This window comes from Hippichthys cyanospilos, chromosome 7, assembly GCF_059441005.1.
Source record: "Hippichthys cyanospilos isolate Australia breed blue-spotted pipefish chromosome 7, RoL_Hcya_1.0, whole genome shotgun sequence".
Classification (NCBI taxonomy): domain Eukaryota; kingdom Metazoa; phylum Chordata; class Actinopteri; order Syngnathiformes; family Syngnathidae; genus Hippichthys; species Hippichthys cyanospilos.
The window spans coordinates 16,253,245-16,278,100 of NC_142375.1; the positions used below are offsets into that span (position 1 = coordinate 16,253,245).

Below are 24,856 nucleotides of genomic sequence, written 5' to 3' on the forward strand. Positions count from 1 at the left end.
GCATCTTGCCTCCGCCCACTACGTGTTTGTGTGTATGACTGTTGCCTCCGCCTACTGTGTGATTGTGTGTGTGCGTGCGCGCAGCTGATCTGCGTGAGGCGGGAAACAGCTGGTTGGAATCAACCTCCTTCCGGCAAGACAAACAAGCTAGGAGGGCAGCGGCAGCAGTAGCGAGTGCTTGGCCAAGACGAGAGTCGCTCCTGGTTTTCTGCCACACAACGGGCGCGGCAAACTTTCACCCATTGAGGAGGTAATGACTTAAAAAAAGTGAACGAGTACTGTATCTAAAATTGTTAGTTTTTTTTGTATTTTTTTTAATCGATTCTAAGCAAAACTGTTTTATCATATGTACATTAAAGCAACGACCCCCCCCCCCCGCCCAAAAAAACATTCAGTAGTAAATACAAAGGTAACTTAAATTAATTTATATTAATAAGGATTATTATCGTTAGAATATTAATATATAAGATAACGTATTATTATAATTCATATTATAAGAAGAAGGACCGGAATTTTTACCCTAGCAAAACCAGTGTTGGGCAAGTTACTTCAAGACTGTAATGCATTATTTATTACTTATTACTGTCGTTTCAAAGTAATTAGTTACATTACATTATTACTGTATTTAAAGTGTAATGCATTACACTACTATTGCATTACTTTTATATGAATCTCACCACCATACCTGGAAATATGGATTTGCCATTTGAAATGTAGCCCATTATGCTCATAACACATCTAGTGAAAGGTTGACTTAAGCCTAAAACCAGTACAAATCATTCCATCTGTATTATAGCACCATATCTTCGATGTATGAAACACTGACAATAGTGGACTGAAAGTGCCACCAGGTGATGCAACAACATGAAAAACGGAGGCGTGCGCAATATCTTTGCATCTATATTGATGCTGCAATGTTATCCAAGTACAGTTCCACTTTAAAAAATACAATATTAATATTATTTTGTGACTTCTTTTAATTAGGAATGATCCCAATCTTCAGATGTCCTCATTTTTTGAAGGGAATGGTTGTGCAAACTTGGTTAGAGCGAAGCTTCAAGGCAGATATTTACGCTTATCTATTTTGAACCTACTTAACCAAATTCGTTTTTCACCTGGAGTTTTTCACCCCAGCTGTTCTTAGCACATTTAATTCATTCAACTTTTAAAATTCAAAATAATTAATAAATACCGGTGCCATAAATCTTAGTACTTTCGACAGAATTGACAAAGACAAAAGCAAAGACTACAGAAGAAGGTGCTTTAACCCTCCAGGATTAAATATTTTCTATGATGAGGCACGGGATTGTGGTTGAGGTAAGCCATTTTGAACTAAAAAGAAAAACGTTAACATAGTTATTAAGCGGCTATTTTGTCATTATTGATGCCGAGCACGCTCCGCTCACATAAATCTCTGAATGCAGCCTGTAATCAGCAGCTTGTGCTTCAACTCTTTACTACACTTCCTGACACACCAGGCTCTGGTGCTGCTTATTTTGGGCCACTGTGAATCACCAAAAGCATTTGAACAGGTTTAAGAGATTTTCTGCAGTCTTGTGTATTTCCCAATGCACCCATGAAGAAACGGAGACTTCGGGAGCGACAGGCTTTCATGTTCGGTCTTGTTTTTTTTGTAAGTCCCCCCCGGAAGAGCGGTGGGGGCTGCACGTGGCCCATGGACTGTACTTTGCTCATCCTAGGTGGACATGCAACTGGAACTATTCACTGAAATGTGAAGACATATAAGGTTTTTTTGTTAGTTTTTAAAGAGTCCAAACCCTATTCCACAGGTCTTATTTTAAAAAATTTCAAGATCTTCATCCAGTATTTAGGACAAGAATCAGAATTGCCTCTTGGATAAACTGCAATTACCAGGGATTGAATGTCTGGACTCTTAATAATATCTTTGGGATTGTATGAGTTAAAAGCAATGCAAATCAACTTGACTTAACTTTAATTGTGAGTTTAACATATAGGTTTAAAAATACAGTATACTCAAACTACTTCCCGTTAAGTAAAGATTTTTACGTTAAAAAGATATGCACACAAAAAAGTTTCAATTGCTCATCCTTCATTAGATTAAAAAATATTTTTATGCCAAGACACATTTCCACATTTTATAGAAAATCTTTATACGCATATGTAGTTATAGTGTAAGTATACGTCTCCAAATAAAGAATTCTTCAGCTGTCTTCATTGTTTTTTATTTTTTACTTCAAACATACGCTTGGTTTTGAGGGTATAAAAAGAACATTTGTAATTTGTACAATCGCTTCCTGTAGATAAATAGCTGGGTGCTATGCCACCAAAAGATGTGTGTGTATATAGCTTCATTATACATTATTTGTTCTTCTACATGACTGGCCCAGAAACAAGTCTTTCCTCTTTTTTACATGGGGGATAAAACACATATATCCAATCATAGGACATAATGTATCAGAAATTCAAGATGTATACATGCAGCAACATGCATTTATCAAGAAAAACAAAACATGGACCTGTTTTTTTTTTCCAGTATTCTGACAAATTTTGATACTTGTAGAGTACATTGGCACTCTGGACTGTGATATATCAAACGTCATACAGCATTGTGCATCGATGAACCTTGCATTGTAAAAGAATATGGTAAAAACAACAACTTGTCACGGTAGAAAATTGGTCCCAAACTGCAGATCAGGTAAATATTCATATATTCATCACCCTTTTAACCCCACAAAGAATATACTCTATATGTTTCTTCAAATGGAAGCATTGGAATGTTCGATCATTGAATGATCAAGGTTTTAAACAGATGGCTCGTGTAACATGAATTCACAATTCCTTCAAATGTTTACTGTACTAAAGCTGCACAAACATGTGACGTTCCTTCATTCGAACGATGAAGACATTCGAAACGAGGAGGTCAGACTTTGTTGGTTCGGAAAAGAACAGAGATCACTGAGCTGATGAGGTTGTCGGCAGCCTGGTCCTCTTGGCGGCCAACTCCTCCACTGCAAATGTGTAGTTATACTGCAAAATCAATAAAAAGTCATTACATTTATATGCCGGAAGGGTGATGTACTCAGGTAATAAAGAAAGTGCTGCAGTCAAGTGGTCTTACCTCATTTTCTATGTCTTGGAGGGATTTTATATGAATGCTGTTGAGCTGGTAATTCAGCTGAGAAGCCTGTGAGAGACATGGAGGAATAACGTAACGTGTTTTTGGAAGGACTTTGTCGTATGATGCTGAGCCATGAAACTATTTGTCTGGGCTAGGGTTTGATCTCTTCAGAACAAATACATTTGTCAAAATTACCGTAGCATTTAGTTGGGTGTTAAACTTTGGGTGAAGGCTGAAGGGCACTCCATCTAGTGCTGCAGATAAGTGAAAGAGAACATATTGTGTCATACAAAAAAAATACTTGGCCGCACTAATGTAGTTACCTGTGATTCCCTGGATGCTGCCATCAGCCGGTTTCTCCAGGGACTCCTTGAGATGGAGGGAGTGGCGCCTGTGGCTGAGTTTACCTTGAGGTATTTGAGGGGGGTTGCTGCACAAACACATTTCCCCACCAAGAATACAATTTGAAATCTCCTAATTGCATGTCAGAAAACATGTTAGGGTCAAATGAGTCTCAAGGTTGGATGTAAAATGAAAGTAAAGCCAAACGTCCAAACTACGTGATCACCAATGTGACTGGAGCATACCGTTAACTGACAAATTAGTACAATGTATAGTAGAGCTGCAAGAATTAACTGACAACTAAGCAATTATCACATTAATCTTCATTTTTGACAATTAATTGTGTTGGGATGTAGTTGAATTGGAAATTGTCCAAATCCTCAATTACTGTTGAGAGGCTGAAACTCTATCTGATTTCTGTAGTCCTCCGTGTCACATGAATGATCTTTGTGTTGAATCTAAACAAAATGTTTGCACACATTTGCTTTTCCTATGGATTTTTTTTTAAACTTTTTATGCGTCTGACTCATCGACAAAAATAACTGACGGATTAAAATAATAGTTTATTGCGGCCCATACTGTATATATGTCACATGCATTCATTCACTCAAACCTTTAATCGTTGACTACTCATGGAATTTTCCCCCCAGTCAGAAGCCCATGGACTATATCATGGTATAATGTGAGAATTGAAGGATGGTCTGATCCAAGCAAATGAACCGATATGGAATCCAATGCAGGCCTAAATGACTGGATCGCCATCGGATTATTTTTATTAGAACTAGTGCGATCCTACACATAAGCCCACATTACTGCAAATTTTATATTTTCAACTTCACTTTGCGCGACATGCCATATCACAGATGAGCTGTTGTCATGGATGCCAATATTTCTGCGTTTTGTTGGGACTTTGAACATGGCGTTTTTCGATGTCAATATACAATACTAACAACTTTAAGCGTGACAAAGAAATTTGCTCAATATCGCATTGGTATAGTCCTGTCATCAAGGCTGCAGTACTAATACCGTTATCAGATGTGAAAAAGTGGTATTGAGCCATCTCTCACAGAAACAATCCATTAGCTAAACTCGAGTTGTGCTTAGCGACCCTACGTGGATATTCATGAGCATATGTTTGTCCGGTAACAAAACCAAGGACCTTGTGAATTTATCTCCACGAGCACAAAGGCCTTAATATCAACGGAATACACAGTACCTGGGCTTTAGAGGCTGGGGAGCAGATGGAAGCTCCAGCGAGAGTCTGCGCAGGCCCAGACTGACGCTGCGGGGCTTGACTTGGGGCATGATGCTAGTAAAATGTCCCTTTCTACACCACAACACATAGCCATTGATGTCCCTGTTGACGGCACGTACAGTTATTTGAAGTGCATCGTGATGCCGTGCTAGATAGCAGTATAGCACTTACCCAACATATGTGTAGTGCTGCAACATCATTCTGCTTTTAGCTGTCAGTTTGATATCTAAGACAGCTGTGTCCACACTACCAACGGGGACGACACGCACGCATACGCGTTTCTTCTTTGAAACAGTGGCCCCTGGAGACAGAAACATACCGTAGTCAATTATTAATAAAGTGAACCAACTGGGGGGAAAAAGGTTTTGAAAGATGTGTACTTAAAGTCTATAGTCAAAAAAATCCAGATTGGCTCCTCGGTTTTCTGTGTTATCAAACTGGCAGCTGGCAGAACTTTAGGTACATGTGCACAATACAATGAGATCCAATGCAAGAGCCAAAATTAAAAAAATATCTTTACCCAGATAATGATGACTGATTATTAATATAATACTGATGATGAATATTATTGTAATTTATTTTTAAGTTGTAGGAATGCTGGACAGTATTTTTTTTTAAAGCGTAGGCTAAGCATGAGCGTTTTTTTTCATTGCTGTTAATGGATTTGTTTGTCGCCAGTTGAAGAGGGTTTTTACTATACTATAATGAAATCTGCTCGGCGCGGTAGAATTTTTCACACACTCATCGCTGGTCTGTTCACTATGGCTTTTGACCAGCTTCCCATTACCCATGGTTACTTGACTTTTCCAGCCAAATCTAATTGGACTCAATAAAAATGTTAGTTATCCCGCCCTCAAAAGCAAGTCCCACATTGGTACAATAAACGCGAGGGTAGTCCTTTCTAGCTGCATGCACAAGGGTTAAAACTGTGCATCCCAATACCAAACATGAGCCTTGGTTCAATTATACAATTTGCCCAGCTAGACCAATCGATTTTTTCCATTTTATAAAATAAAAGTACTACCAGAGCATTGCTAAAGAGGCAACAGAAAGTCTACCTTTTAAAGATCATTCAAATTGTCACGACCTATTTAAAAGCACTTTTTTTAAAAACTTTTTTAATGTCATTCAATGGATGGCCGGGGCTACTGTCCATTGGAACCCCACTTTGCCTTTGGAGTGAATTTGTACTTACTGAAAGTAAATTCTGCTTTCAACAGTATCTGTTTCAATACACCTCTTGTATTGGATTGTCACAGGTTGTACATGCTCACCTAAAGCGTTTATACTTTTAAGACTCATTGGTATCCACTCTGAATAGCCTGGTGAATGATTAAGTCATGCTATTTTACGTCCTCATCTTTAAAACTGACATTAGTAGTTCTATGATTTATGATGCTGTTATTTTTCACTTGTGGATATTTTATCATGACTTAAAAAAACAAATCTATTCTTTTATAACTCAAATTGTATGTATAAATGTGTGCACGTGTACTCACTTGGTTCCAAGTGCTCCGCAATGAAGCAGTAGCCATGAGGAATAGCGTCCTTCTCAGTAATCACTTGAATGTCTGACACCACCATTCCACCTGAAGTAGCCTAGAGAGACATGCTTGATGAATTGTGGTGATGCAATATATAAAAGACGATGAATAAAGTAGTGTACGTGTTTCTCAGTTACCTTACTGTAACAAAGGTAGTAACCGGACCTCACTGCGAAGCTGCGCGTGAAATTTGCGTTTGTTCCATCTTCAGTGATGTTGATCTGCAGAGCGAAACTGGGAATATTAATACATTCGAGTAGAAAGACAACAATTATTCTCAGTCACACATCCGGCCGAGTTTTCAGTGAACATGAGGGAGAACTCACAGAAGCACATAAAGGACAGGATCAAAACGGAGAAAGTTGTTATGTGTTTGTGCTCACCACAGGAACACTGTGTTGCCTCATTATCCAATTCAAATACCAAAAGTCCTTCTGAACATGTGAAGGTTATCTTGATGCTCATTTAATAGGAGTAGGGCCTGCATGTAAGCCAGGGGGTCCACAAACTTTTTATCCTCACGGACCAGTCAGCGCTTGAGATTTTTATCGTGGACCAGGGGGTGGGGCCGGGTGGTAATCAACGCTTCGCGATTTTGTCATCGACAAGGGGGCTGCTGCCATTTGAGAGCTCATCTGGTTTGGTAACAAATAGGCCAAGAATTCCTTGTTAGTTTGTGGGTCCTTTTTGGATGAAATCCTTACCGCGAGAAGTCACGTTTTCAAATAGGAATCCTCGTACTGTACTGCCTTTTTAAAAGTTTTCTTTTTCTTAAAGTTGTAGGCTCGTCACCTGTCTCTTGACAGGGCCTTTTCCACTTCCCAAAGACGTCTGTTTCTTACTCCTTTAACATATTTGTGACATTCTGGCACTCAAGTGACCGAAACGAATCCAAGAAAATCTGGACAGTTTTCAAAATAAAAGATTTTTCAAAATAAAATAGCATTCAGACTCAGATAATACATAAAATGGACATAGTTAATTATTTTGGGTACAGCCCATATGTCCCGGTACAAGTTGATTCAAGGACCGGTATCGGGCCGCCGACTGGATTTTGGGGACCTCTGCCGTAAACAATCAAACCTATATACTGTATGCCAAGGTGAAGTGTCAGAAAGAAAAGTGGCTTTGTTATAATGTGCACTGATGACTTAACAAAATATGTTGCATCAAAAATACAGTTGTTGTTTTTGTTTGTTTGTTATTTTGAGCGGTGGTTTGCAAAAGTATTTATATTTTATGTTGTTTTTAATGAGAACATTTCTTGTGAGTCCACTCAGTCTAAATCACTCAATCAATCTTCTGTGTTGACAAAAAGTTAAAAAAAACAAAAACGTTTTCAAAACTATTTGCTTTTAGATGGGCAAAAACACAACCGGATGCTGCAAAAATATGTAATCTCCTTGTCTGTCTGTACCAAGGTAAAGTCTTTAGGACATGTGGAAGCGTTGGATGTCCATGCCACTGCTGTTAGAGGCCGGACTACCCCATAATCCATGGTAGACATCTGAGGAGAGGGGTACAGAGAGGTATATGTGATGCCACATTTATGTTTTTGAAACACAGGTACAAAACCTATTTTTAAGAAATAAACACTTCTGTTTATATTTTAACAACATTAGCAACATCTAACCTATAGTTTAGATGAGTTTATTATTGATAAAAAGACCTGTTTATTTTTATTTTTTTTTTTTAGAAAGTAAAATGAGCAAACTCCAATAAGTGACCTAAAGCTTTTCATTGTATGTGTAGGTAACCAATCTTATTGAATGCAATAGGAAAACTATATCCATCCCCCCTATCATTTAGATTTAGATTCATGAATAGTAATAAATCAAATCCCCCTAATCTAATTACAACACCCTCTAAAATAAATTACACGGAAAAAAGTCACATTTTGTTACGAATAACTGAACAATTTAACTGAACTTCCACAGTGCATTAGTTCTTCCACTCAGCTGATTTAGTGGCAGTCAAGGTATGTTCGATTGAGACAACATAATTGTTGACCATGTGTCCTATCAGTAGCAAAACAGGGCCTGTTTAAAAACTGTGAAAGCATGTTATTCGAGACAAAGTGCTCCTATTCACTCTGAATATAGGCATGTTGTGACTCCAAACCAGTCAAGGAAACGCTGAGTCAATAACAGGACAGGTCATAATGGACTCATTTTTCTAACCCCGTAGCAGTGTATGAAACCACTATATTTGTGGTTTAAGATTCACAAAATACAAGCAATAATGTGTATATTTATCCTTAATTTGGTTTGTTTAACTTGGTGTACAGGGATACTTTATAATCAAGGTAAAACACATTTTATTCTGAGTCCGAGTAACATTAAACTATTTATAGATTCATTAAAAAAAAAATCACTTCAACTGTTTGTTGTCACAGTGAAAAGGCAAGTGTTTCACATTGACACGTACGCCTTATAAAATAAAATAAAATAAAATAAATACTATTGTATTCACGCGGATTTTTTTCAGTTACTGTAACTAATACCAACTACCCCATTGGGATTAGTTACTTAAATCCATTTCGAATAACAATGTTTGATTTCTATCAACGCTAGTAAGATGTTGGCTGTCGTTTTCAATACAAACAAGACCAGCCGGTCTCAGCTCAGCATTTTGTCATCGTCACAACTTGTTTGCTCAAAATAAGTTAAATGACTCCTCTTCGGCAAATTTAAACAAATCACCTCTGCGACACCGACTTACCTGGATGAACGGTTTCACTTTTCCTAAGTTTGATCGTTAGTTGTCCAGCGAGGAAACCGCACTGGAGTGAAACGCGTCCTGAGTCCTGAGGTAATTTTCCTGGTAAAAGCAGGAAGTCCTGATTCCAGTTAAACAACAACTCCCAGAACCTCGCACGCCAAGACGTCAGAGTTTAGTTACAGATCATCGACGCTAGATGGCAGCATTTCAAATCTATTACACAAAAATCACTCTTGGGAGTATCGTTTCGGTTCCCCCGAGACGCCAATACTTTTTATCCAGAATTTATAAAGACCGACATGAATGACAATATATTTTACCGTATAGTAATCAAACACAGCACACTTAGTCATTTTGTCATTCAATCAACTTGAAATACATGGTTACTTCTACTATGATGGATGCTGTTGGATGGATGTAATCTGAAACTAACAGGTTCTATCTTGTATCGTTTATCTTACTATTCACATTCACACTATTGGACTAGTATGTATTTACGGTCTTCAAGCGAACCTGGTATCCATATCGTTAGAACGTGGAAGAAAGTTGAAATGAAGACTAAAGACAAGTACAGAGAGAACATGGAAACTACACACAGGATGGGCAAGATCAAGATTCAAATAATGTGCCAGGGATCTCAGAGTTGTGAGGCATAATGTAGTGTTAACGCCTCGTTGTCTTACCCATACCAATAATTTATCTTCTTAAAAAAAAGCATCTTTCAAGAGACCCAAAGATGGTTAAGATGTGTTCTAAGGTACATTATCCTGTTTTTTTTTATTTTTTATTTTTTTGACTGTTTTTAATGTGTAGTTATGGGTTTTCTTCAATTGAATGTACAGTGTTGTGGGGGAAAAATCCACTTTATTTGGTTGATTTATTTTATTTTAGTTTGTCATTCTCTGTGCAACTGTGATTTCATTTTTCCACAAGTGACAAAATGGCTGCTCCTTGAGGTTGGTTATAATTGTTTGAATTTGTGTCTTAATTCATATTCCACAAATGCAATAGTATTCAGAATACTGTATTTGGACTAGTGAGGCTATACACAGAGTATATTATTGTTTAAAAATGTGATGTCTCCCTAACAAGGGTGGTGTAAATTCTGTTCACACAGGCCCATGTAGCTTTGCATAATGCTTTTTCCATCCATAAAAAAATACAAAAACAGCATTAAATGTATACTTTGACTGATATTAACATTTGTTTGATTAGCTTGCGCATTAATGTGAGGAATGTGAGAAGGCAAATACTTTTTCATGGCACTGCAACAAATCAATATAAAAAACACACACACACACACACACACACACACAAATTAATAATGATGTCGGAATATATTTCTTTTCACCCAAAAGCATTTTGGGACCCCAAAGTCCTGTTTTAATCAAATTTGAACAGGGAGGAGAATGTAGAAGGGGTAAAAGGTCGACTGTGATTGTTGCAGAAAGAGACAGTCAAGTCAGGCAGCACAGTGAGTGAGTGAACTCTTCTGTACTCATCATGGACTCGTTCCCCTGTGTTCTGCTCCTATGTTCTCTGCTAGCTTCAGGTAACTGGAATCATTTATATTCATTGTTTTTAATATAAGATGTTTTTCTGTGTGTTTTCCGTGAGGTTTGCGAGCAATCGGATGCAACGGCATTTAAAAAATAATGTAGGTTTATTTATTTGTTTTTTAAAACCTGATTTTTGAAACTCAGACCTTATCCAAAACTATCTAATCTATGTAGCTATTAAAAAATGTTCTTTGTTTTTGTTGTTGTTGGTGGCACCCTTAAAAAAGGCTAAAGTTCATTGTCACTTAATATTTTAAGCACCTTAAAGTCACACTAAAATACAACTACGCCTAATTAGAAACTACATTAAAACGTCCTTGTTTTTGCTCAGTCATCAGAGAAGATTCTGGTTAATCTGTGTATTTACTCAGACTATTTGCTTTGGGCTGCTCTTTGTTTACACTTTATCTTTCGCTGACCTGTGTAAAGGTTCACAGAGGTGCATATGGCACATACATGTGTTCCCCTTTGTGTTCGTGCGTGAACGCATGCTCTCCCTCTCCCTACAGCTACTGGTCAAGGTCTTGTGGTGACAGTGGAGCCCCTGTCTACAACTGTGCGAGAAGGGGAATCGGTCAGCCTCAGGTGCCAAGTAGACAGCGGTGCTCCGGCCACCCAGCTGCAGTGGAGGAGAGCCAATAATCAAGCCTTAGCTGGTCTGGAGTGAGAGTTTCAATTGTTTTGCTCAATCATATCCCACCATGCGCTAAAATACACAATCATATTTTTCCTTCCACTAGACAATGTTAAGATCGGCCCCAACGGCGCGGTGCTGACGGTTGCTAATGCTCGACCGAATAACCAGGGCGAGTACCAATGTGTGGCGACCAGCTCTGCAGGTTCCAGCGTTGCTTCAGCACAGATCAACATCAAATGTGAGCTTCTCTACTCTCGGAAACAACAAAAAAGCGAGAATTACATTTTGGTTTTAGAGATAATGCATCAAGAGAAAAAAACATTTCAAAACGCCTTACCATTAAAGTGGTACTGAACTTATTTAGCTTTTTTACCTCCTTAAAAACATTATCATGTTGACTACAATTAATTGAAATTAAACAAGATTATCTGTGAAAACATTAACTTTATTTTATATTTCATTAAGTGTTAAAATAATAATTCACTTAACTCAGTTCTTCTGTGCACTTTCAAACTGCTGAGTTACTGGCACAAAGACAAAGACAGATGTTTATGTAGTTTTACCTTACAAAGTCTTTCAAAGGCTCATTTAAAAAAAAAAGTGCACTTTCTGCTCAAACACTGAATTAGTTGTGCAACTTTAATGTACCATCTCAGAGCACAAGACTCTGCTCAACTTACTTCCATTGGGCCTTGCAGCTGCTGCTGGAGTGTGATACTGAGGGAACTAAACCTATAACTGAAATGTTTACAGTATAGTTTCTATCAAAAGACGTTAATAATAATAAAAAAAAAGCTAACTGCAAAACCTTGAGTCAGATTTGGAAGTTTTCTTACTTTTTTGAAATAAAATAATTGTTGAAGCTATTGTGAAAGCTTTCACAACAGTTTTTGAAATTAAATATTTTTTATTTAACTATTGTATCTTAATCTACTCAAGTAAATTAAAAATGTGATTAATCATGATCAATCATGAACAATTTTGTTATTCATTTGTTAAGAAAATTAAGTTAAAATATTTTTCATGTAAAATGAACACCTCAGCTTGAGCTGCGATTGGTCGTTACCAGAGTCCTGAGTACACCAGATGTCATTTTCAGTTGACAGCAAATAGGAAGATGTGTATTTAAGTTGATAGTCAACTTATTTAGCCATTTCAGCCACTAAAAAAATACTATTTTGCGTATACGGTAATTAATTTAACGACTAAATTAATTTTCATGTATAATTAATGGCGAACATCACAGGAAGTGTATCCAGTGTGTTTTGATATGCAGTAAAGGTTGTTTGAGTTTGATTTTTTTATTTATGGTTTTTATTTAGTTTTATAAGCTCAGATTTTGGACAAGTCTGACAGCGGTTTGGTCGCAGAGGTCGCCGTATGCATGTCTGATGTTGCTCAACGTGGCCTAACGCTTACTCTGGGTTTGTGTGAACGCTCAGACATGGTGAAAAAGAATGGGAACCTTGTTTTGCTTTTGTTTTTTATATTTTCTGTTCAAACAGAAAACAAAATGTAACCTATTGAAGTTAAATGGATAACCCTAAAAAGTTCTGTGGCTCTCTTTTTTACTCATTGGTTTTCAGAGTGTATATGCGTCCTCCCATACAGATCCTCCCAAAGTTCGCCTGTCACCAGCTGGGCCCCTGAGGGTCAAAATTGGTGACCGGGTGTCAGTGCAATGTCGGGCTACAGGCAAGCCACGGCCCAAAGTGAGCTGGAGACGCCAAGGCTCCTCTCTGCAGCTGCTTTCTGAGGAGATAGATGGTGTCAGCACCATACAAGTAATACCTTCGCAATAATAATTTTCTTTTTTAAGTTCCTTATTTCAAAACAAGAACATTAATGTCCATCTCCTTTTTTTTAAAGTGGACTGTTGTGCGTTCGGAAGACGCGGGCGTGTATATTTGCCATGCAGAAAACATTGTGGGCATGACGGAGGCCAAAATGGAGGTCATCATGGGAGGGGGACCTGGTGCACCCATAGCATCAGTGAGTCATAAGGAAATGACAGTTGTGGAAGGTCATACAGTCACTCTTGGGTGCCAGGCTACTGGTAAGAAGAAGTTTTTTTTTTTTTTTTTTTTTTTTTTTTTTTTTTAGTTCAACTCCATTAGTTGTCATTTTAGCTATTTAGAATTGGCCAAAAGCATAGTAACTAGACCCAGAGTTGTAAATTATCCAAAAGTAGCATAAACAATTGTTCTCGTGTCTGTTAATGGACTCACAAAAAATCTTGTTATTCCTTATTAATATTACACAGAAAATACATGATTAAACAAACATAAAATACATCAAATTTTCTGGACTTCTTTTAGGTTCTCCAGCACCTGTCATCACATGGTCCAAGCTTAGAGCCCCGTTGCCATGGAAACACACATTAGCTGGTGGTGTCTTGACTCTCACCAGTGTGGGGCGCCAAGACTCCGGCCAATACATCTGCAATGCTACCAACATACACGGCTTCAGCGAGGCGTACACGCAAATGGAGGTGGAGAGTGAGTTGATCCAGCATGCCAACACGTATTCATTTACGATTATTTGTCAGGAACCTTGTACAAAGCAGAATTGATTCGGATTTAATACAATAACAACAACTTGGCTAAGTGTGCTTTATACAGCAACTCCAGAAAATAGACCGTGAACCATCTTTTTTTTATTTTTGGTTCGTCCACCAGAAAGTTGTGCCTCTAATGATAACTTTAGAAAATTAAGGTACTGTATATTCCATTTCATAAAGAGTCACTGTAGCACAATTTAGCTAATTTGATATACAATAGTTAAAAAAGCTTAGGGTTCAAAGGGTTGTATTTTTTAATGTTGATACTTTTCAAGTCTGAGGGAGCTCTTCTCATTCTTTTATGCTTGTAAATAGTAAATTTCGACCAAGAATAAGATTATTATCTATAAAAAGTATATTAAGTATACCTAAAATGGTATTCTTTTAAACATTGACAAATGTGTGAAAAAAAAAGGAAAGAAAATAATTTGCCCCCTCTCCCACTCACTGCGCCTAATATAAACAAAATCATTATAAAAATGGTATAAGTATACCTAAAACGGTATCATTTTTATCTTATCAAAACAAAAAAGCATTATAAGTAAACTTTCAACAACCCTTAACTTCTTTTTTTTCAACATTTATACAGAAAAAAAAAATTACCAGGTGCTTCAAAATGCCTGAAAAAAAGATGAGAATCCTTATTTTATCACAATTACACTTCACATGGCAAAAACAAATAATTTTCTCTGGGATCATCCGTGCCACCCCTGGCATCGCCTCATGCCCCCCCCCCCCAGGGTTGCCTGCCCCACTGTTTGAGTAGGACTGCTCTAAAAAGACTACATTTGGTCACAGTGTAAACATAGTAAAATTACACTTTGAATTTACTCTGATTGTTTCTTCCAAGTGTAACTTTTACATTTAAATTTTACTGTTCAGACTGGAACCAAATATAGTCTTTTAACGTCTTCTATGGATTTTACTGTGCATGAGAAGGCTGAATGTCTGAAGCTTTCAGATCTTATTTACATACTGACAATTAACAACATCTTTCTCTTAACCCCCCTTTTTTTCCTTCTGCCATAGGCCCTCCTTACGCTACCACTTTGCCCGACCAGGTGAAACTCCGTCCCGGTGATGCTCTTACTCTGCGTTGTCTGGCCCACGGCTCCCACCCCATTCAGTTTCATTGGAGCCGTGTGGGCAGAGGCAATCTGTCCCCCGGGACTCAGACCACTAACGACGGACAGCTCGACATAGCTCACGTTAAGACGAGTGACGGTGGAACATACAAGTGTGTGGCAACCAACCACATTGGCTCCAGTGAGGCATTGACCAAAGTTATTGTCAAAGGTGAGAATAACAAAGTTAATGATTCAAGTCCCCATGAGGGACAACAAATAGCAACTGAATGAGTACTAAAATTACACCCAGAAACCTAATGGGGATAAACTGGATATAAAACGGCTGGATGGAGAAAATGAAATGAAATCAACGTGATGTGGAGGCAACCTCATCACTTTTTCTCTTTGTGTGTTTTCCAGCCTAGGCCACTGACATGTCTGCAGTGTTCCCACAAGCTTGAATTGTGACAGCACATGGAAAGTATCAAGTTGTGACTGAGCTAAACTCAAACCGTTCAATTAGTGGATGTATTAAAGGATTAGGGGATCTATGGAAAATTTGTTTCACTTTTCTGGTAGAGAAGATGACAAACTTTTAAAAAAAATGTTTTTCTATCCCAAGTTTGAATAGTGATCCAAAAACTCACATGGAAAATGTCTGCATGGCCAAGTATAATTTTGTTAATTTGGTACTTCATTGGCTACATACAATTTTCCAACCATAAATATTGCAACATTTTCAACAATTCAGTAATGATCCATGATCCATAATGTTTAGTTTTTGCATTTATTATGGAAGGGAACATATTTGTGAATTTAAAAGGGGCTTTAATAGCATTCCCCATTATGAGGTAGTATAGTAAGATATAAAATTTTAATATCTGATTTAAAAAAAGATTTTTGAGTCTTAAAAATTCCGTTACGTACACCATGATTGCTTTTAACTGTGCTAAACTGATTCCTGTAAACATAAAAAACAAGCTGCCAAGAACTAATGTAGTAATAATGAAAATGCCTGACGACACACACTGATTTTCTTACTGTATTTTAATTTGGTACTGATACATTTGTGTTAAAAACATTCACATGTATTTATAAAGTCTCCTAATACATAAAATCATGTGTTATTGTCAAGCTACAGATTTAAATCTAAAGTATGATTGCTTAATTGCCAGCACATGCTATATGTTAGCTTTGCTTTTCAACCACAAATAAGCGACATGCACGTGTGCCGTGATGCGTTCACGGGCTCAACCACGAGGGGGCATGCAGGGGTCGGAAAAGCTGAGCACACCGGTTCACTCACTGTGTTAATAAGACAATCAAACTGCCAAAGTTCTTATTGGACGCATTATTGCAAAACCTAGACCCCAGAAAGCTGCGTTGTTACGTAAGAAGATTCAAAGCAGTTCTTAATGAAGTGTTAGTTTGCCATTTAGGGCATATTGGTTGTGGCAGTAAAGTGGAAAGCTGACATTTCCATTACTCCAGCCAGAGTCCTTCCTGGAGTGGGCCCCTCTTGTAAAATTCTCGTCTGCTCAAAGAGGGAGGCTTTACCATTCTCTTCTTTCTCCTTCCATCTTTACAAGCATCTTCAAAGCTTGAGGGAGAAACATTGGCTCACTGCCCACACCCGCACATCACAGACACCCACCAAGCAGGCCAGTGGGAAAGTCTAAATATTTGACTCGAAAAAATAAAATGATGCATATCTGGAAGAATGGAAATCTTCTATCCTATGTTGTGAATATACAGTACCAGTATTTAGTGTTTTTTCATTTAAAAAAATCCTGAAATTAAGATTAATGATTAAGTATTCAGCATTATGAAGAAATATTAGATGTATTTTAAAAAAATAAAAACGATATATTTGATCATTTATATAATTCAAATTAGACACATTTTGCCCAGATAACTCCTTTGTACATCCTGGTATTTTGTCAGTCAGTTTTATGATGTGGATGGAATAAACTTTAATTCATAAGTGTGCATTTTCAAAAGTTCATAACTTGATTTGAAATTTGTTACTTAATGCGATTGAGATTAAAGCCATGCGATACTTGGGTTTGTGACATTGATCGATACCAAGTAAGTAATACGTTCATAAAACATTATGGTTTTCTAAATCATTTGTCCTATTAATATGATGCTCATTACCATGCCATAGTATTATTAAAGCTCTGCAATTGGTATGAAAAAAAAATAGAGATTGGGATCAAAGCCGGGCCATGTGAATTTGAAAGTGAAATTCATTTTTAAAAAATGAATTAACTGTGCTCCAAAATAGCATTAAGGACCTATGAAAAAGCAATATAAATAAATACATGTAAAGGTTGAACTCTTTTGCATAGCAACCATATCATTATTGCCATTAGTATGTATTCTATAGTTACTTGGATGATCTACACATCCCTGGTTGTAACTATTTGAATGTTAGACTTTCTAAACTTTTGACCTGTACTTTATGCAGAAAATCTTAGAAAAATAAGTGCTAGCAGTCCAAACAATCTTAAAATACCAGACACAATCCTTCAAATGAATTACAGTGACATAAATTCAACACCCTATATTCATTTAGTACAGCTCTGTTTACATTGATTTGATGGGTGAACAGAATGGAAAAGCCATTCAGTCTTTTTGCTGTATAACAATGAGTATTTCAGATAATATCAAAGAATTCAAGTGAAACATTCATTGCGCGGGCATATTATGGAAAACGATCATTGAGGAAGGAACAAATGATGCAAGCGCTTCCTCAAACAGGATGTGATAGGTGGAGGGGGGGTGAGGTGTGTCTGTCAAGTCTGTTATAACATCCACCTGATGAATTAGGTTAGCTTGTGGTCAGGAAAACTGGGGCTGGTTTGTATCGCATTGGCTGCAAAGCTCATGCAGTAGCACAACACATTGATTCAATTGTTCCTGTGACATGTTCGTATTCCTCAGTGCCGTCGGGCATAAATGCTTTGCAATGTTTCCGTGGTAAAAGGTCAAAGAGTAAAAATAGAATTTTGCATTAGGCAGAGGAAATGCACATGAGCTAAAAGCATCATTAGGTGGGTACAAATGACCAACATAGACTCGCATTCTGTTCATCTGTTTTGTCTAATCTCCGATCTAAAATAAGTGATAGTTCAACAATTACAGTCCCTAAATAATTAACATTACACTAAATTCTGCTGCTTTTACTTTAAAAAAAAAAAAAAAAACTCATGCGGGGTTCCATCCGCAAAACATTTAGAAGTAGGCTATAGGACAATGTAATATAAACAGAAAAAAATTGCAGTGTGGTATTGGTTGATTAGCATCACGTAAACATTAATGTTTCCAAAAAAAGACCAAAAAAGATGCTATCACAGAAACAAAATGAAAGATGACACTGGAAATTAATATGAATCTTCTGACTGCGTATATGGGAGATTGTTTGAGCAACTTCAAATGTATTTTAGTCCACATTCTTTTCTAAAATGCTCCTAACAGTTGGATGCCACTTTCTCTCGCAGTTTATATTTGTTTGACGAGTGTAATGGTAGTGTGGCGGTAGGTGGGGACATGGCATAATAACACGTCTTCATCCACTTGCGGTTGGCATAAAAGCACAGTCAGCTCCATCAGGCTGGACGTTCCCATTGCAACTTGTTGCTGTGCAGTGGCCTCACAAATCAAAGCACAAATTCACATGACAGACTGGTGATTCCTAACCATTGTGGTACTGATCAACATATCATGTCACGAACATCAACAAACTGACATTAAAAAAAAAAAATCTAATGCTAATCAAGTAAGCTAAGAAACCACAAGTCAATTACAAGTTTACAAAGATAGAGTTAAGTGCTAATTACTCGGTGTGTTCAAATGCAGTTGGACATTTCAAAATCAGACTGAAAAATATTCATGTATGCATCAAATGTTAATAACTGCAAGCATCTAAAAATTTGGACTTGCTATCAATCTATAAAAGCTGGCACATCAATGAAGAATGATTTAGATGCAGTTACGCTGGTATTTTACTTAATTGGTCCATCAAGTCACTTATGTTTCCAATACCTAATCAAATAATCCAATCTGGTGTTTAGTATGTCAATAAATCAAAATAAAGAATAGAGTAGTAATTGTGGTCCACATGCTATTTATGTGGGAAAAGGCACTTTCCATACAATTCAAAGTCACTTATGTTTCCAATACCTAATCAAATAATCCAATCTGGTGTTTAGTATGTCAATAAATCAAAATAAAGAATAGAGTAGTAATTGTGGTCCACATGCTATTTATGTGGGAAAAGGCACTTTCCATACAATTCAAAACTTAATAAATATGAACAAAAATGTCACTAATGTCACTCTTTGGCTGGCATTGTGTATTACAAAGCAGACGTAAGTAGATGATGACAATCTTTTGCACATAGAATGAAGCAGAATCTATTGCCGCTCTAAACCTTTTTAAATTGAAAATATGAACCGCGTCGTGAGACAAAGGTTCACACACCTATCATCAATCTATACCAGCGACGATAAACGACCGTATGATAAGGCAGTTCAATTTTAAATGCTTTTCCATCACTTCTATTTTTATCCATATTTGTGGGGCATATTACTGGAAATGTACTTTATGATTGTTTAGATTGCAGTCAGAGTTGCAAAGTGCTTCGCACAGCTTCCTCAGAATCTGGAGTTCTGCCCCAGTTTCGAGGTTTCAATCTTGAGTCTAACCTTCCGGCATGGATTTCCTGTGAATATTACATTTTCCTCCCACATTTCAAAAACATGCAAATAACAATGGCCCATATGTGTGAATGCCTGATCGGGCTCCAATAATGCTACAAAAAGTGGATGTTTCTTTTTTCTCTCCAATTTGCTTTTTAGAAAAAAAAAAGTCTTTCATTACAGCGGCCAAGTTGCTGGGTTGGCAACAGTAAAAAGCTCCTGCTTTGTATGCTGTAGCTCTACCCCTGGTTGTCATGGTTACAAAAGCATTCTCAGCGTTCTCAGACATAGCCGCTCCCCCCAAAACCAGTTTGTGAGATTGTTAAGTCTTTCTACTTTGTGAATTTTAACCAAAAAATGGTCTATGGTTTTCTTTTTTTTTTCAAGACACAACTGCTTAAAATACAGTTCTGTTGTCTCAAAGGATTTTTGCTTGATCTCTGTGCAGAGCTTCAGCAAGATTCAAAGCTTTTGGATGTTACATATAATGCATTAGTCGCAGAGAAATGATCTCCGAGACGAAAAGTAACCATATGTAGGAGGAACGGAGGTTAACAATGTCTGATTGAATATGGAAAATCTAAATTCGGATTTTTGAGTCTGCACCCTCCTTAGTGCCGTTCTCTTTATTTTTGTCGTCAAATGTCAAAATAAAAAGAACAGATTCCAGATTTTTTTTTTTTGTGAAAACAGCGGAAAGTTAGTTTTTCCTTTCTCTGCTCATATCTGATGTTTTTCTGTCTGCGGAACTGACAGGATATAAACAGCAACTGCGACTGTATGATTATCAGCCGTTCACTGTGTTTCCATATGGCAAGATCCTGTGTGTATATGTGTTTGAGTTTGTGGTCATGTGGGAGCCAGTGAAAATTAGTCCCACATGCACATCTAACCAGTGTGACCATCAGTCATGTAAAAAGGGCAAACGGCAGGAAAAGAGTGGGAGACTTGCTCCTTCTCTTTATCTCAGTGTTGATTGACAAATTTCAACACATCTATTCACATGAACAGCTAAAAAGGCTGACCCAATTCAATACTGATAATACATTGTTACTCTTCAAATGATTTCATTCTAAAATAAATAAATAAATAAAAATAACACATACCGGTTATCTTAACAACGTGTATGCAGAGTGACACTGTTACCTAGTGTAGTTTTGTAGGAATTAATACGGAAATACAGTAATACGTGCTGAGAGCGCTAAATAGTCCTGGCCCGGTGTTCTGGATGTTTTTTGTGTCTTCTTGCTGCAAGACACTTGATTTCAAATAGGACACCTGCCCTTAAGAACCAGGATTTGAACCGTTCATTATAACATTTAATCTTAAAAATAAATCACTTGCGGATTATTATATGTTAAAAATGGCACTGAAAATACAGTGCAATTTCTTTCTGAAACCCATCCTATTGTTTCCACTCTTGTATCCTTTTTGTCTCAGCAAAACACCAGGTTTTTGCATCCCACTATAATGTAAAACATCATTGGAAAAGCCAGGATCTCCACTACTGAGTATCCAAGGATTTAGTAGGGTCAAAATAAATGGGCCGAAAACAAATGTCCACTACAGTGGACACAAATGAAACGCTTGATCTCAGGAAGATGTTAATGTATTTCTTAGTCAATGGGCTTTAGCGCCATCTTTCTGCATCCTTCCAGCCCTCGATTCACACTTTTTCAGTTCTGTTTTATAGCTGTTCCATAAATTGACACCTTGAAAAGATACACACATTTGCTTTACGAGTGGATTGTCCCCTGGGTGTTCGCAAATAAAACACAAACAAACAAACCCTGCAGATAAGCCACACCAGTCTATTAGCTGCAAGGCTCAAATCATGAGAAAAAAGGAGTGGCATATCTTTGGAAAAATACTTTATTTTATTCTTAAGTCAGCCATTTTTAGACCCTTTTTAGCAAAACAATTGAAAAACAATAAGAGTACCTGGGATTGCGTATTTATGGATTTTGTTTTTGCATGTCGCACAATGTCATACCATCTTATCAATACTACCTGTCAATCACAATTAACACATTGACCACTTTACTATCGATGCTCACTGACCCAGAAGTCAGTCCAGATTTCATGATGTCCGTTGAGAGTTTTTGTTTTTCAAGATTGACCTTTGGAGGTTGTAGAAAATATTTAAATTTTAAATTGCACTAACCCCAAGTGCTAACAAGAGTTAAAATAACTCTCCCCCACGTTTGACTAATTCAATCAACGGTGGACGCTGTGGAAAGAAAAATGTGCTCCTTTTATCCGGCCCACTTATTTCCCTCTGTGTTTAGAATGCACATGAGAAGGAATGATCAAAGCGAGAATTTGCTTGCCTTAAAATGTTTATTCACAGACGCTAAAAGGCCTTTAGCCCCTGCAAGGGTCACGGGAATGTTTGAATGTGTCTCTGAGGGATCATTTGTAAGTGAAAATTAATCATCTGCTGTCAGTTGCCGACTCGCTGGTACTGTAGTACAGAAAATGCTTTCTGAGACTTCAGTCTGCAACAAAAGCAATTTTCATATCAGCACAAAAGTAACAGATGAAAAGAAAACTGAAAACCACCCACACATTTGCGTACATCTGGCATTCACTTATCCTCTTCCTGCAGACATGAGGGGAGTTATTTGTCTCATTTGTCCATCCAACAGTCGCCGCATGTCTGGCCTCTAGTTGTGAGAAATGTGATTAAAGCCATGCTAACCAATATGTGGACAGGAACACGGATGGACAGAAGGGCTCATTAAAGCTTGTTTTTCCTCTCGCCGGATGGAGAGAAAGGCTGAGAATACACAAGTGACTTGGTGCGAAGATTTGTGTCTTATCAGTCAAAAATAATTGTAACTCGGACAGATAAGATCCATGCAATTCACATCTCTGAGATCAGATTGTTTTATTACTGGACAACAATCCAATTCAACTCCCATAACCCCCCCCTCCTTATTTTTTTAATCTTTAACTTTTGGGATTCAATTCTCCCTCACAGGTGCTGTGCATCTTTGTGTTTACACAATTGTACTAGTAAATTAGAAACACCACAAAAACATTAAAAAAAAAAAGAGAGCTCAAGTATCGTACCAAGACTTACTTCAACAGTGAAGAAAAAGTTGAGGCTCTTAATGCTATACAAGTATACATGTAGAAAAGGTAAGTCATGTCGCCAATAAACTTCTCAGGCGTCAACTATTCACTAAAGACATGGCCACTCATCTAAACTGGTTTATCAATCTCACCGCTCCACAAACCCCGCCTCTTAAAGGCACATGCATATACGGCATCTAAAACATATCCGTTGACTGGGATTACGTTCACTGAACATATGACACAACCAGTATGTGCAGACAAAATGTATGTAGACAGGAGTAAAATAGAAGTAAATCAATAAATTTGATCAATAAATGATCATTTTTCTGAACCAAGATACCTGAGATAGTCTAAGACTCATTTCAGCCTAATACACTTCATTTCACTTTGGCTGAGTTTGAAAATAAAAAAATCAACATTGCGTCTCTTGAAACGTTTAAAGGAAATTCAGCCTCGCAAGTTAAGTTTGTGGGAAGAATGGACATGAAAACCTTCGGAAGAATCTAAATTGTAAATGGGTATAACAACATCCAAGAATTCACAGTTAACTAAAGAAATGCAAAGTATCCTGAGAAAGCTATAAAGCTAAAATTCTCACAAGTCATCACTCTATGCATTCGGACCAAAATAGCTGGATCATTTCACTCTGTTTGAATGTTTGGATCGGTGCTTTGACCCTGGAATTGCAATATACCACAAGTCAATGAAAGGAAAAGTACAGACAGTACAGTCAAGAAAGCACGCTGAGAAAACAAAATCAGAACCAACATGAGATAACACCGAGCAATACCACACAGGATGTTACACAAGCCTATACAGGCAATTCTGTTTATAAAACAACAGCCATCACTGGCTTCATGAACAGAATCCAACTATGTGAATACCGTAACCTCACTTTCACCCATATTACAGCCAGATTACAGAGTACTTCTGCACTAAAAGTATTACTACTTGCCCAACTTTCTTCTTTATTGACCTCTTCAAATATTCATTCCACTTATTTTCTATAGCACTTGGATTCATTCTGAGCTGATTTGACCTTGAAGAAAGACACTAGATCTCCGATATTCTCATATTCAACTGTGAACTCATCCAAAATCCTTTTCATTGGAATTGTTTCCAATTTATATAAAACTTTTGTCTCAATTTTTGACAAGTTAGACCTCAAAGCAACGGTAAAATGATTGCCCAAGAGTTTTTGCAAAGTAACAAATAGAAAAAACGTGTAATTAAAGTGCTATTGATGAGTATGATAATGAGTATGCAAATAATTCTGAGTATAAGGAAGGAAAAAGGAAACTAAAGCACAAAGAGAAAGCAAAAAGAGAAGGCGAGTAAAAAAGTGACTTAAATTGAGTACAGATTGGAGCACGGAGGGAAGCCAGGAAGACGCCAAAACAAAGAAAAATCAACAAAAAAAATGACACAAGTAACAACTAGGAGGTACCGCACATGGAATCGTTTAAAACAGGAACAAGAATCTGTAGAAAAATACTCTGGAGCCTTAGCACAACAGCTGCAAATCCACAAAATAAATGATATCAAAAAAAGAATAAACATTATATAGGGTCACTATTTTCCACTACTGTAAACAAACTTTATAAATTTTAAAATAAAAACTTTAAATATTAAAATTGTTGTAATTTCTATTATTAAAATTCTTAGAGTACACTTTATGAATTCGCGTTTGAGGGCAATTTTTGTTGACCTTTGTAGTGCATTACTCAGCAATGAACGATGCAAAACAATACCGCCTACTTCAAGCTGATAATATATTGTATGTAATGTTACAAGTTCCAAACTAGATAGTAAATTGTATTCTGTGTAACCAATTTTATTGGTTGCTTGGTGAAATAATATTTGAGTATGATTGTGTGAGTCGAGACTTCAGTTGTGCCTTGGCTTACTTGTGTGCTTGCCAAAAAATAACAAATAAAGAAAACTTTTCATGGGGCTCCGATGCAATGGAGGGATAACACATTTATTTCTACAAACTTCCTATCTGCTTCATAGAGAAATATTCCAAATAAGTGGAAAACACAACAGTAAGGCTCAAATTCACAATTAGGGGACGGTTTCATGCACCTATCTCACCTTTCTTAAAGCAGCAGTAACACAAGTGTGCATTGGACAGTGAGCCATACCAATTAACAAACAAATATTTGTCCAGTTCTTGGCTTTAAAAGAACAGAAATTTCAATTAACTGTGTTCACATTACCATAACAAATAAATTGATCGAAAAACTACTGTGAATTGGCACCTGCAATGATGATTGTGGCTGTCAAA

At 37.2% G+C, this 24,856-nt stretch overlaps 2 protein-coding genes across 2 annotated transcripts; one reads left to right on the forward strand and one right to left on the reverse strand.

The window, feature by feature from the left end:
- The first annotated feature begins 170 nt into the window (after nucleotides 1–170).
- On the forward strand, nucleotides 171–15,343 carry sid4 (secreted immunoglobulin domain 4). The gene is made up of 10 exons (XM_088419423.1): nucleotides 171–250; nucleotides 7,663–7,770; nucleotides 10,410–10,514; nucleotides 11,031–11,177; nucleotides 11,262–11,396; nucleotides 12,770–12,942; nucleotides 13,028–13,214; nucleotides 13,477–13,656; nucleotides 14,748–15,014; nucleotides 15,206–15,343. The coding sequence occupies exons 3-10, from the start codon at nucleotides 10,466–10,468 to the stop codon at nucleotides 15,208–15,210; spliced, it is 1,143 nt and encodes a 380-aa protein (XP_088275549.1). The 5' UTR covers nucleotides 171–250; nucleotides 7,663–7,770; nucleotides 10,410–10,465; the 3' UTR covers nucleotides 15,211–15,343.
- Nucleotides 2,189–9,090, reverse strand: mvb12a (multivesicular body subunit 12A). The gene is made up of 10 exons (XM_088419424.1): nucleotides 8,963–9,090; nucleotides 7,659–7,748; nucleotides 6,379–6,462; nucleotides 6,197–6,296; nucleotides 4,869–4,998; nucleotides 4,659–4,799; nucleotides 3,424–3,530; nucleotides 3,296–3,354; nucleotides 3,101–3,166; nucleotides 2,189–3,009 (listed from the first exon to the last, which is right to left on the reverse strand). The coding sequence occupies exons 2-10, from the start codon at nucleotides 7,746–7,748 to the stop codon at nucleotides 2,935–2,937; spliced, it is 852 nt and encodes a 283-aa protein (XP_088275550.1). The 5' UTR covers nucleotides 8,963–9,090; the 3' UTR covers nucleotides 2,189–2,934.
- Nucleotides 15,344–24,856: the final 9,513 nt, after the last annotated feature.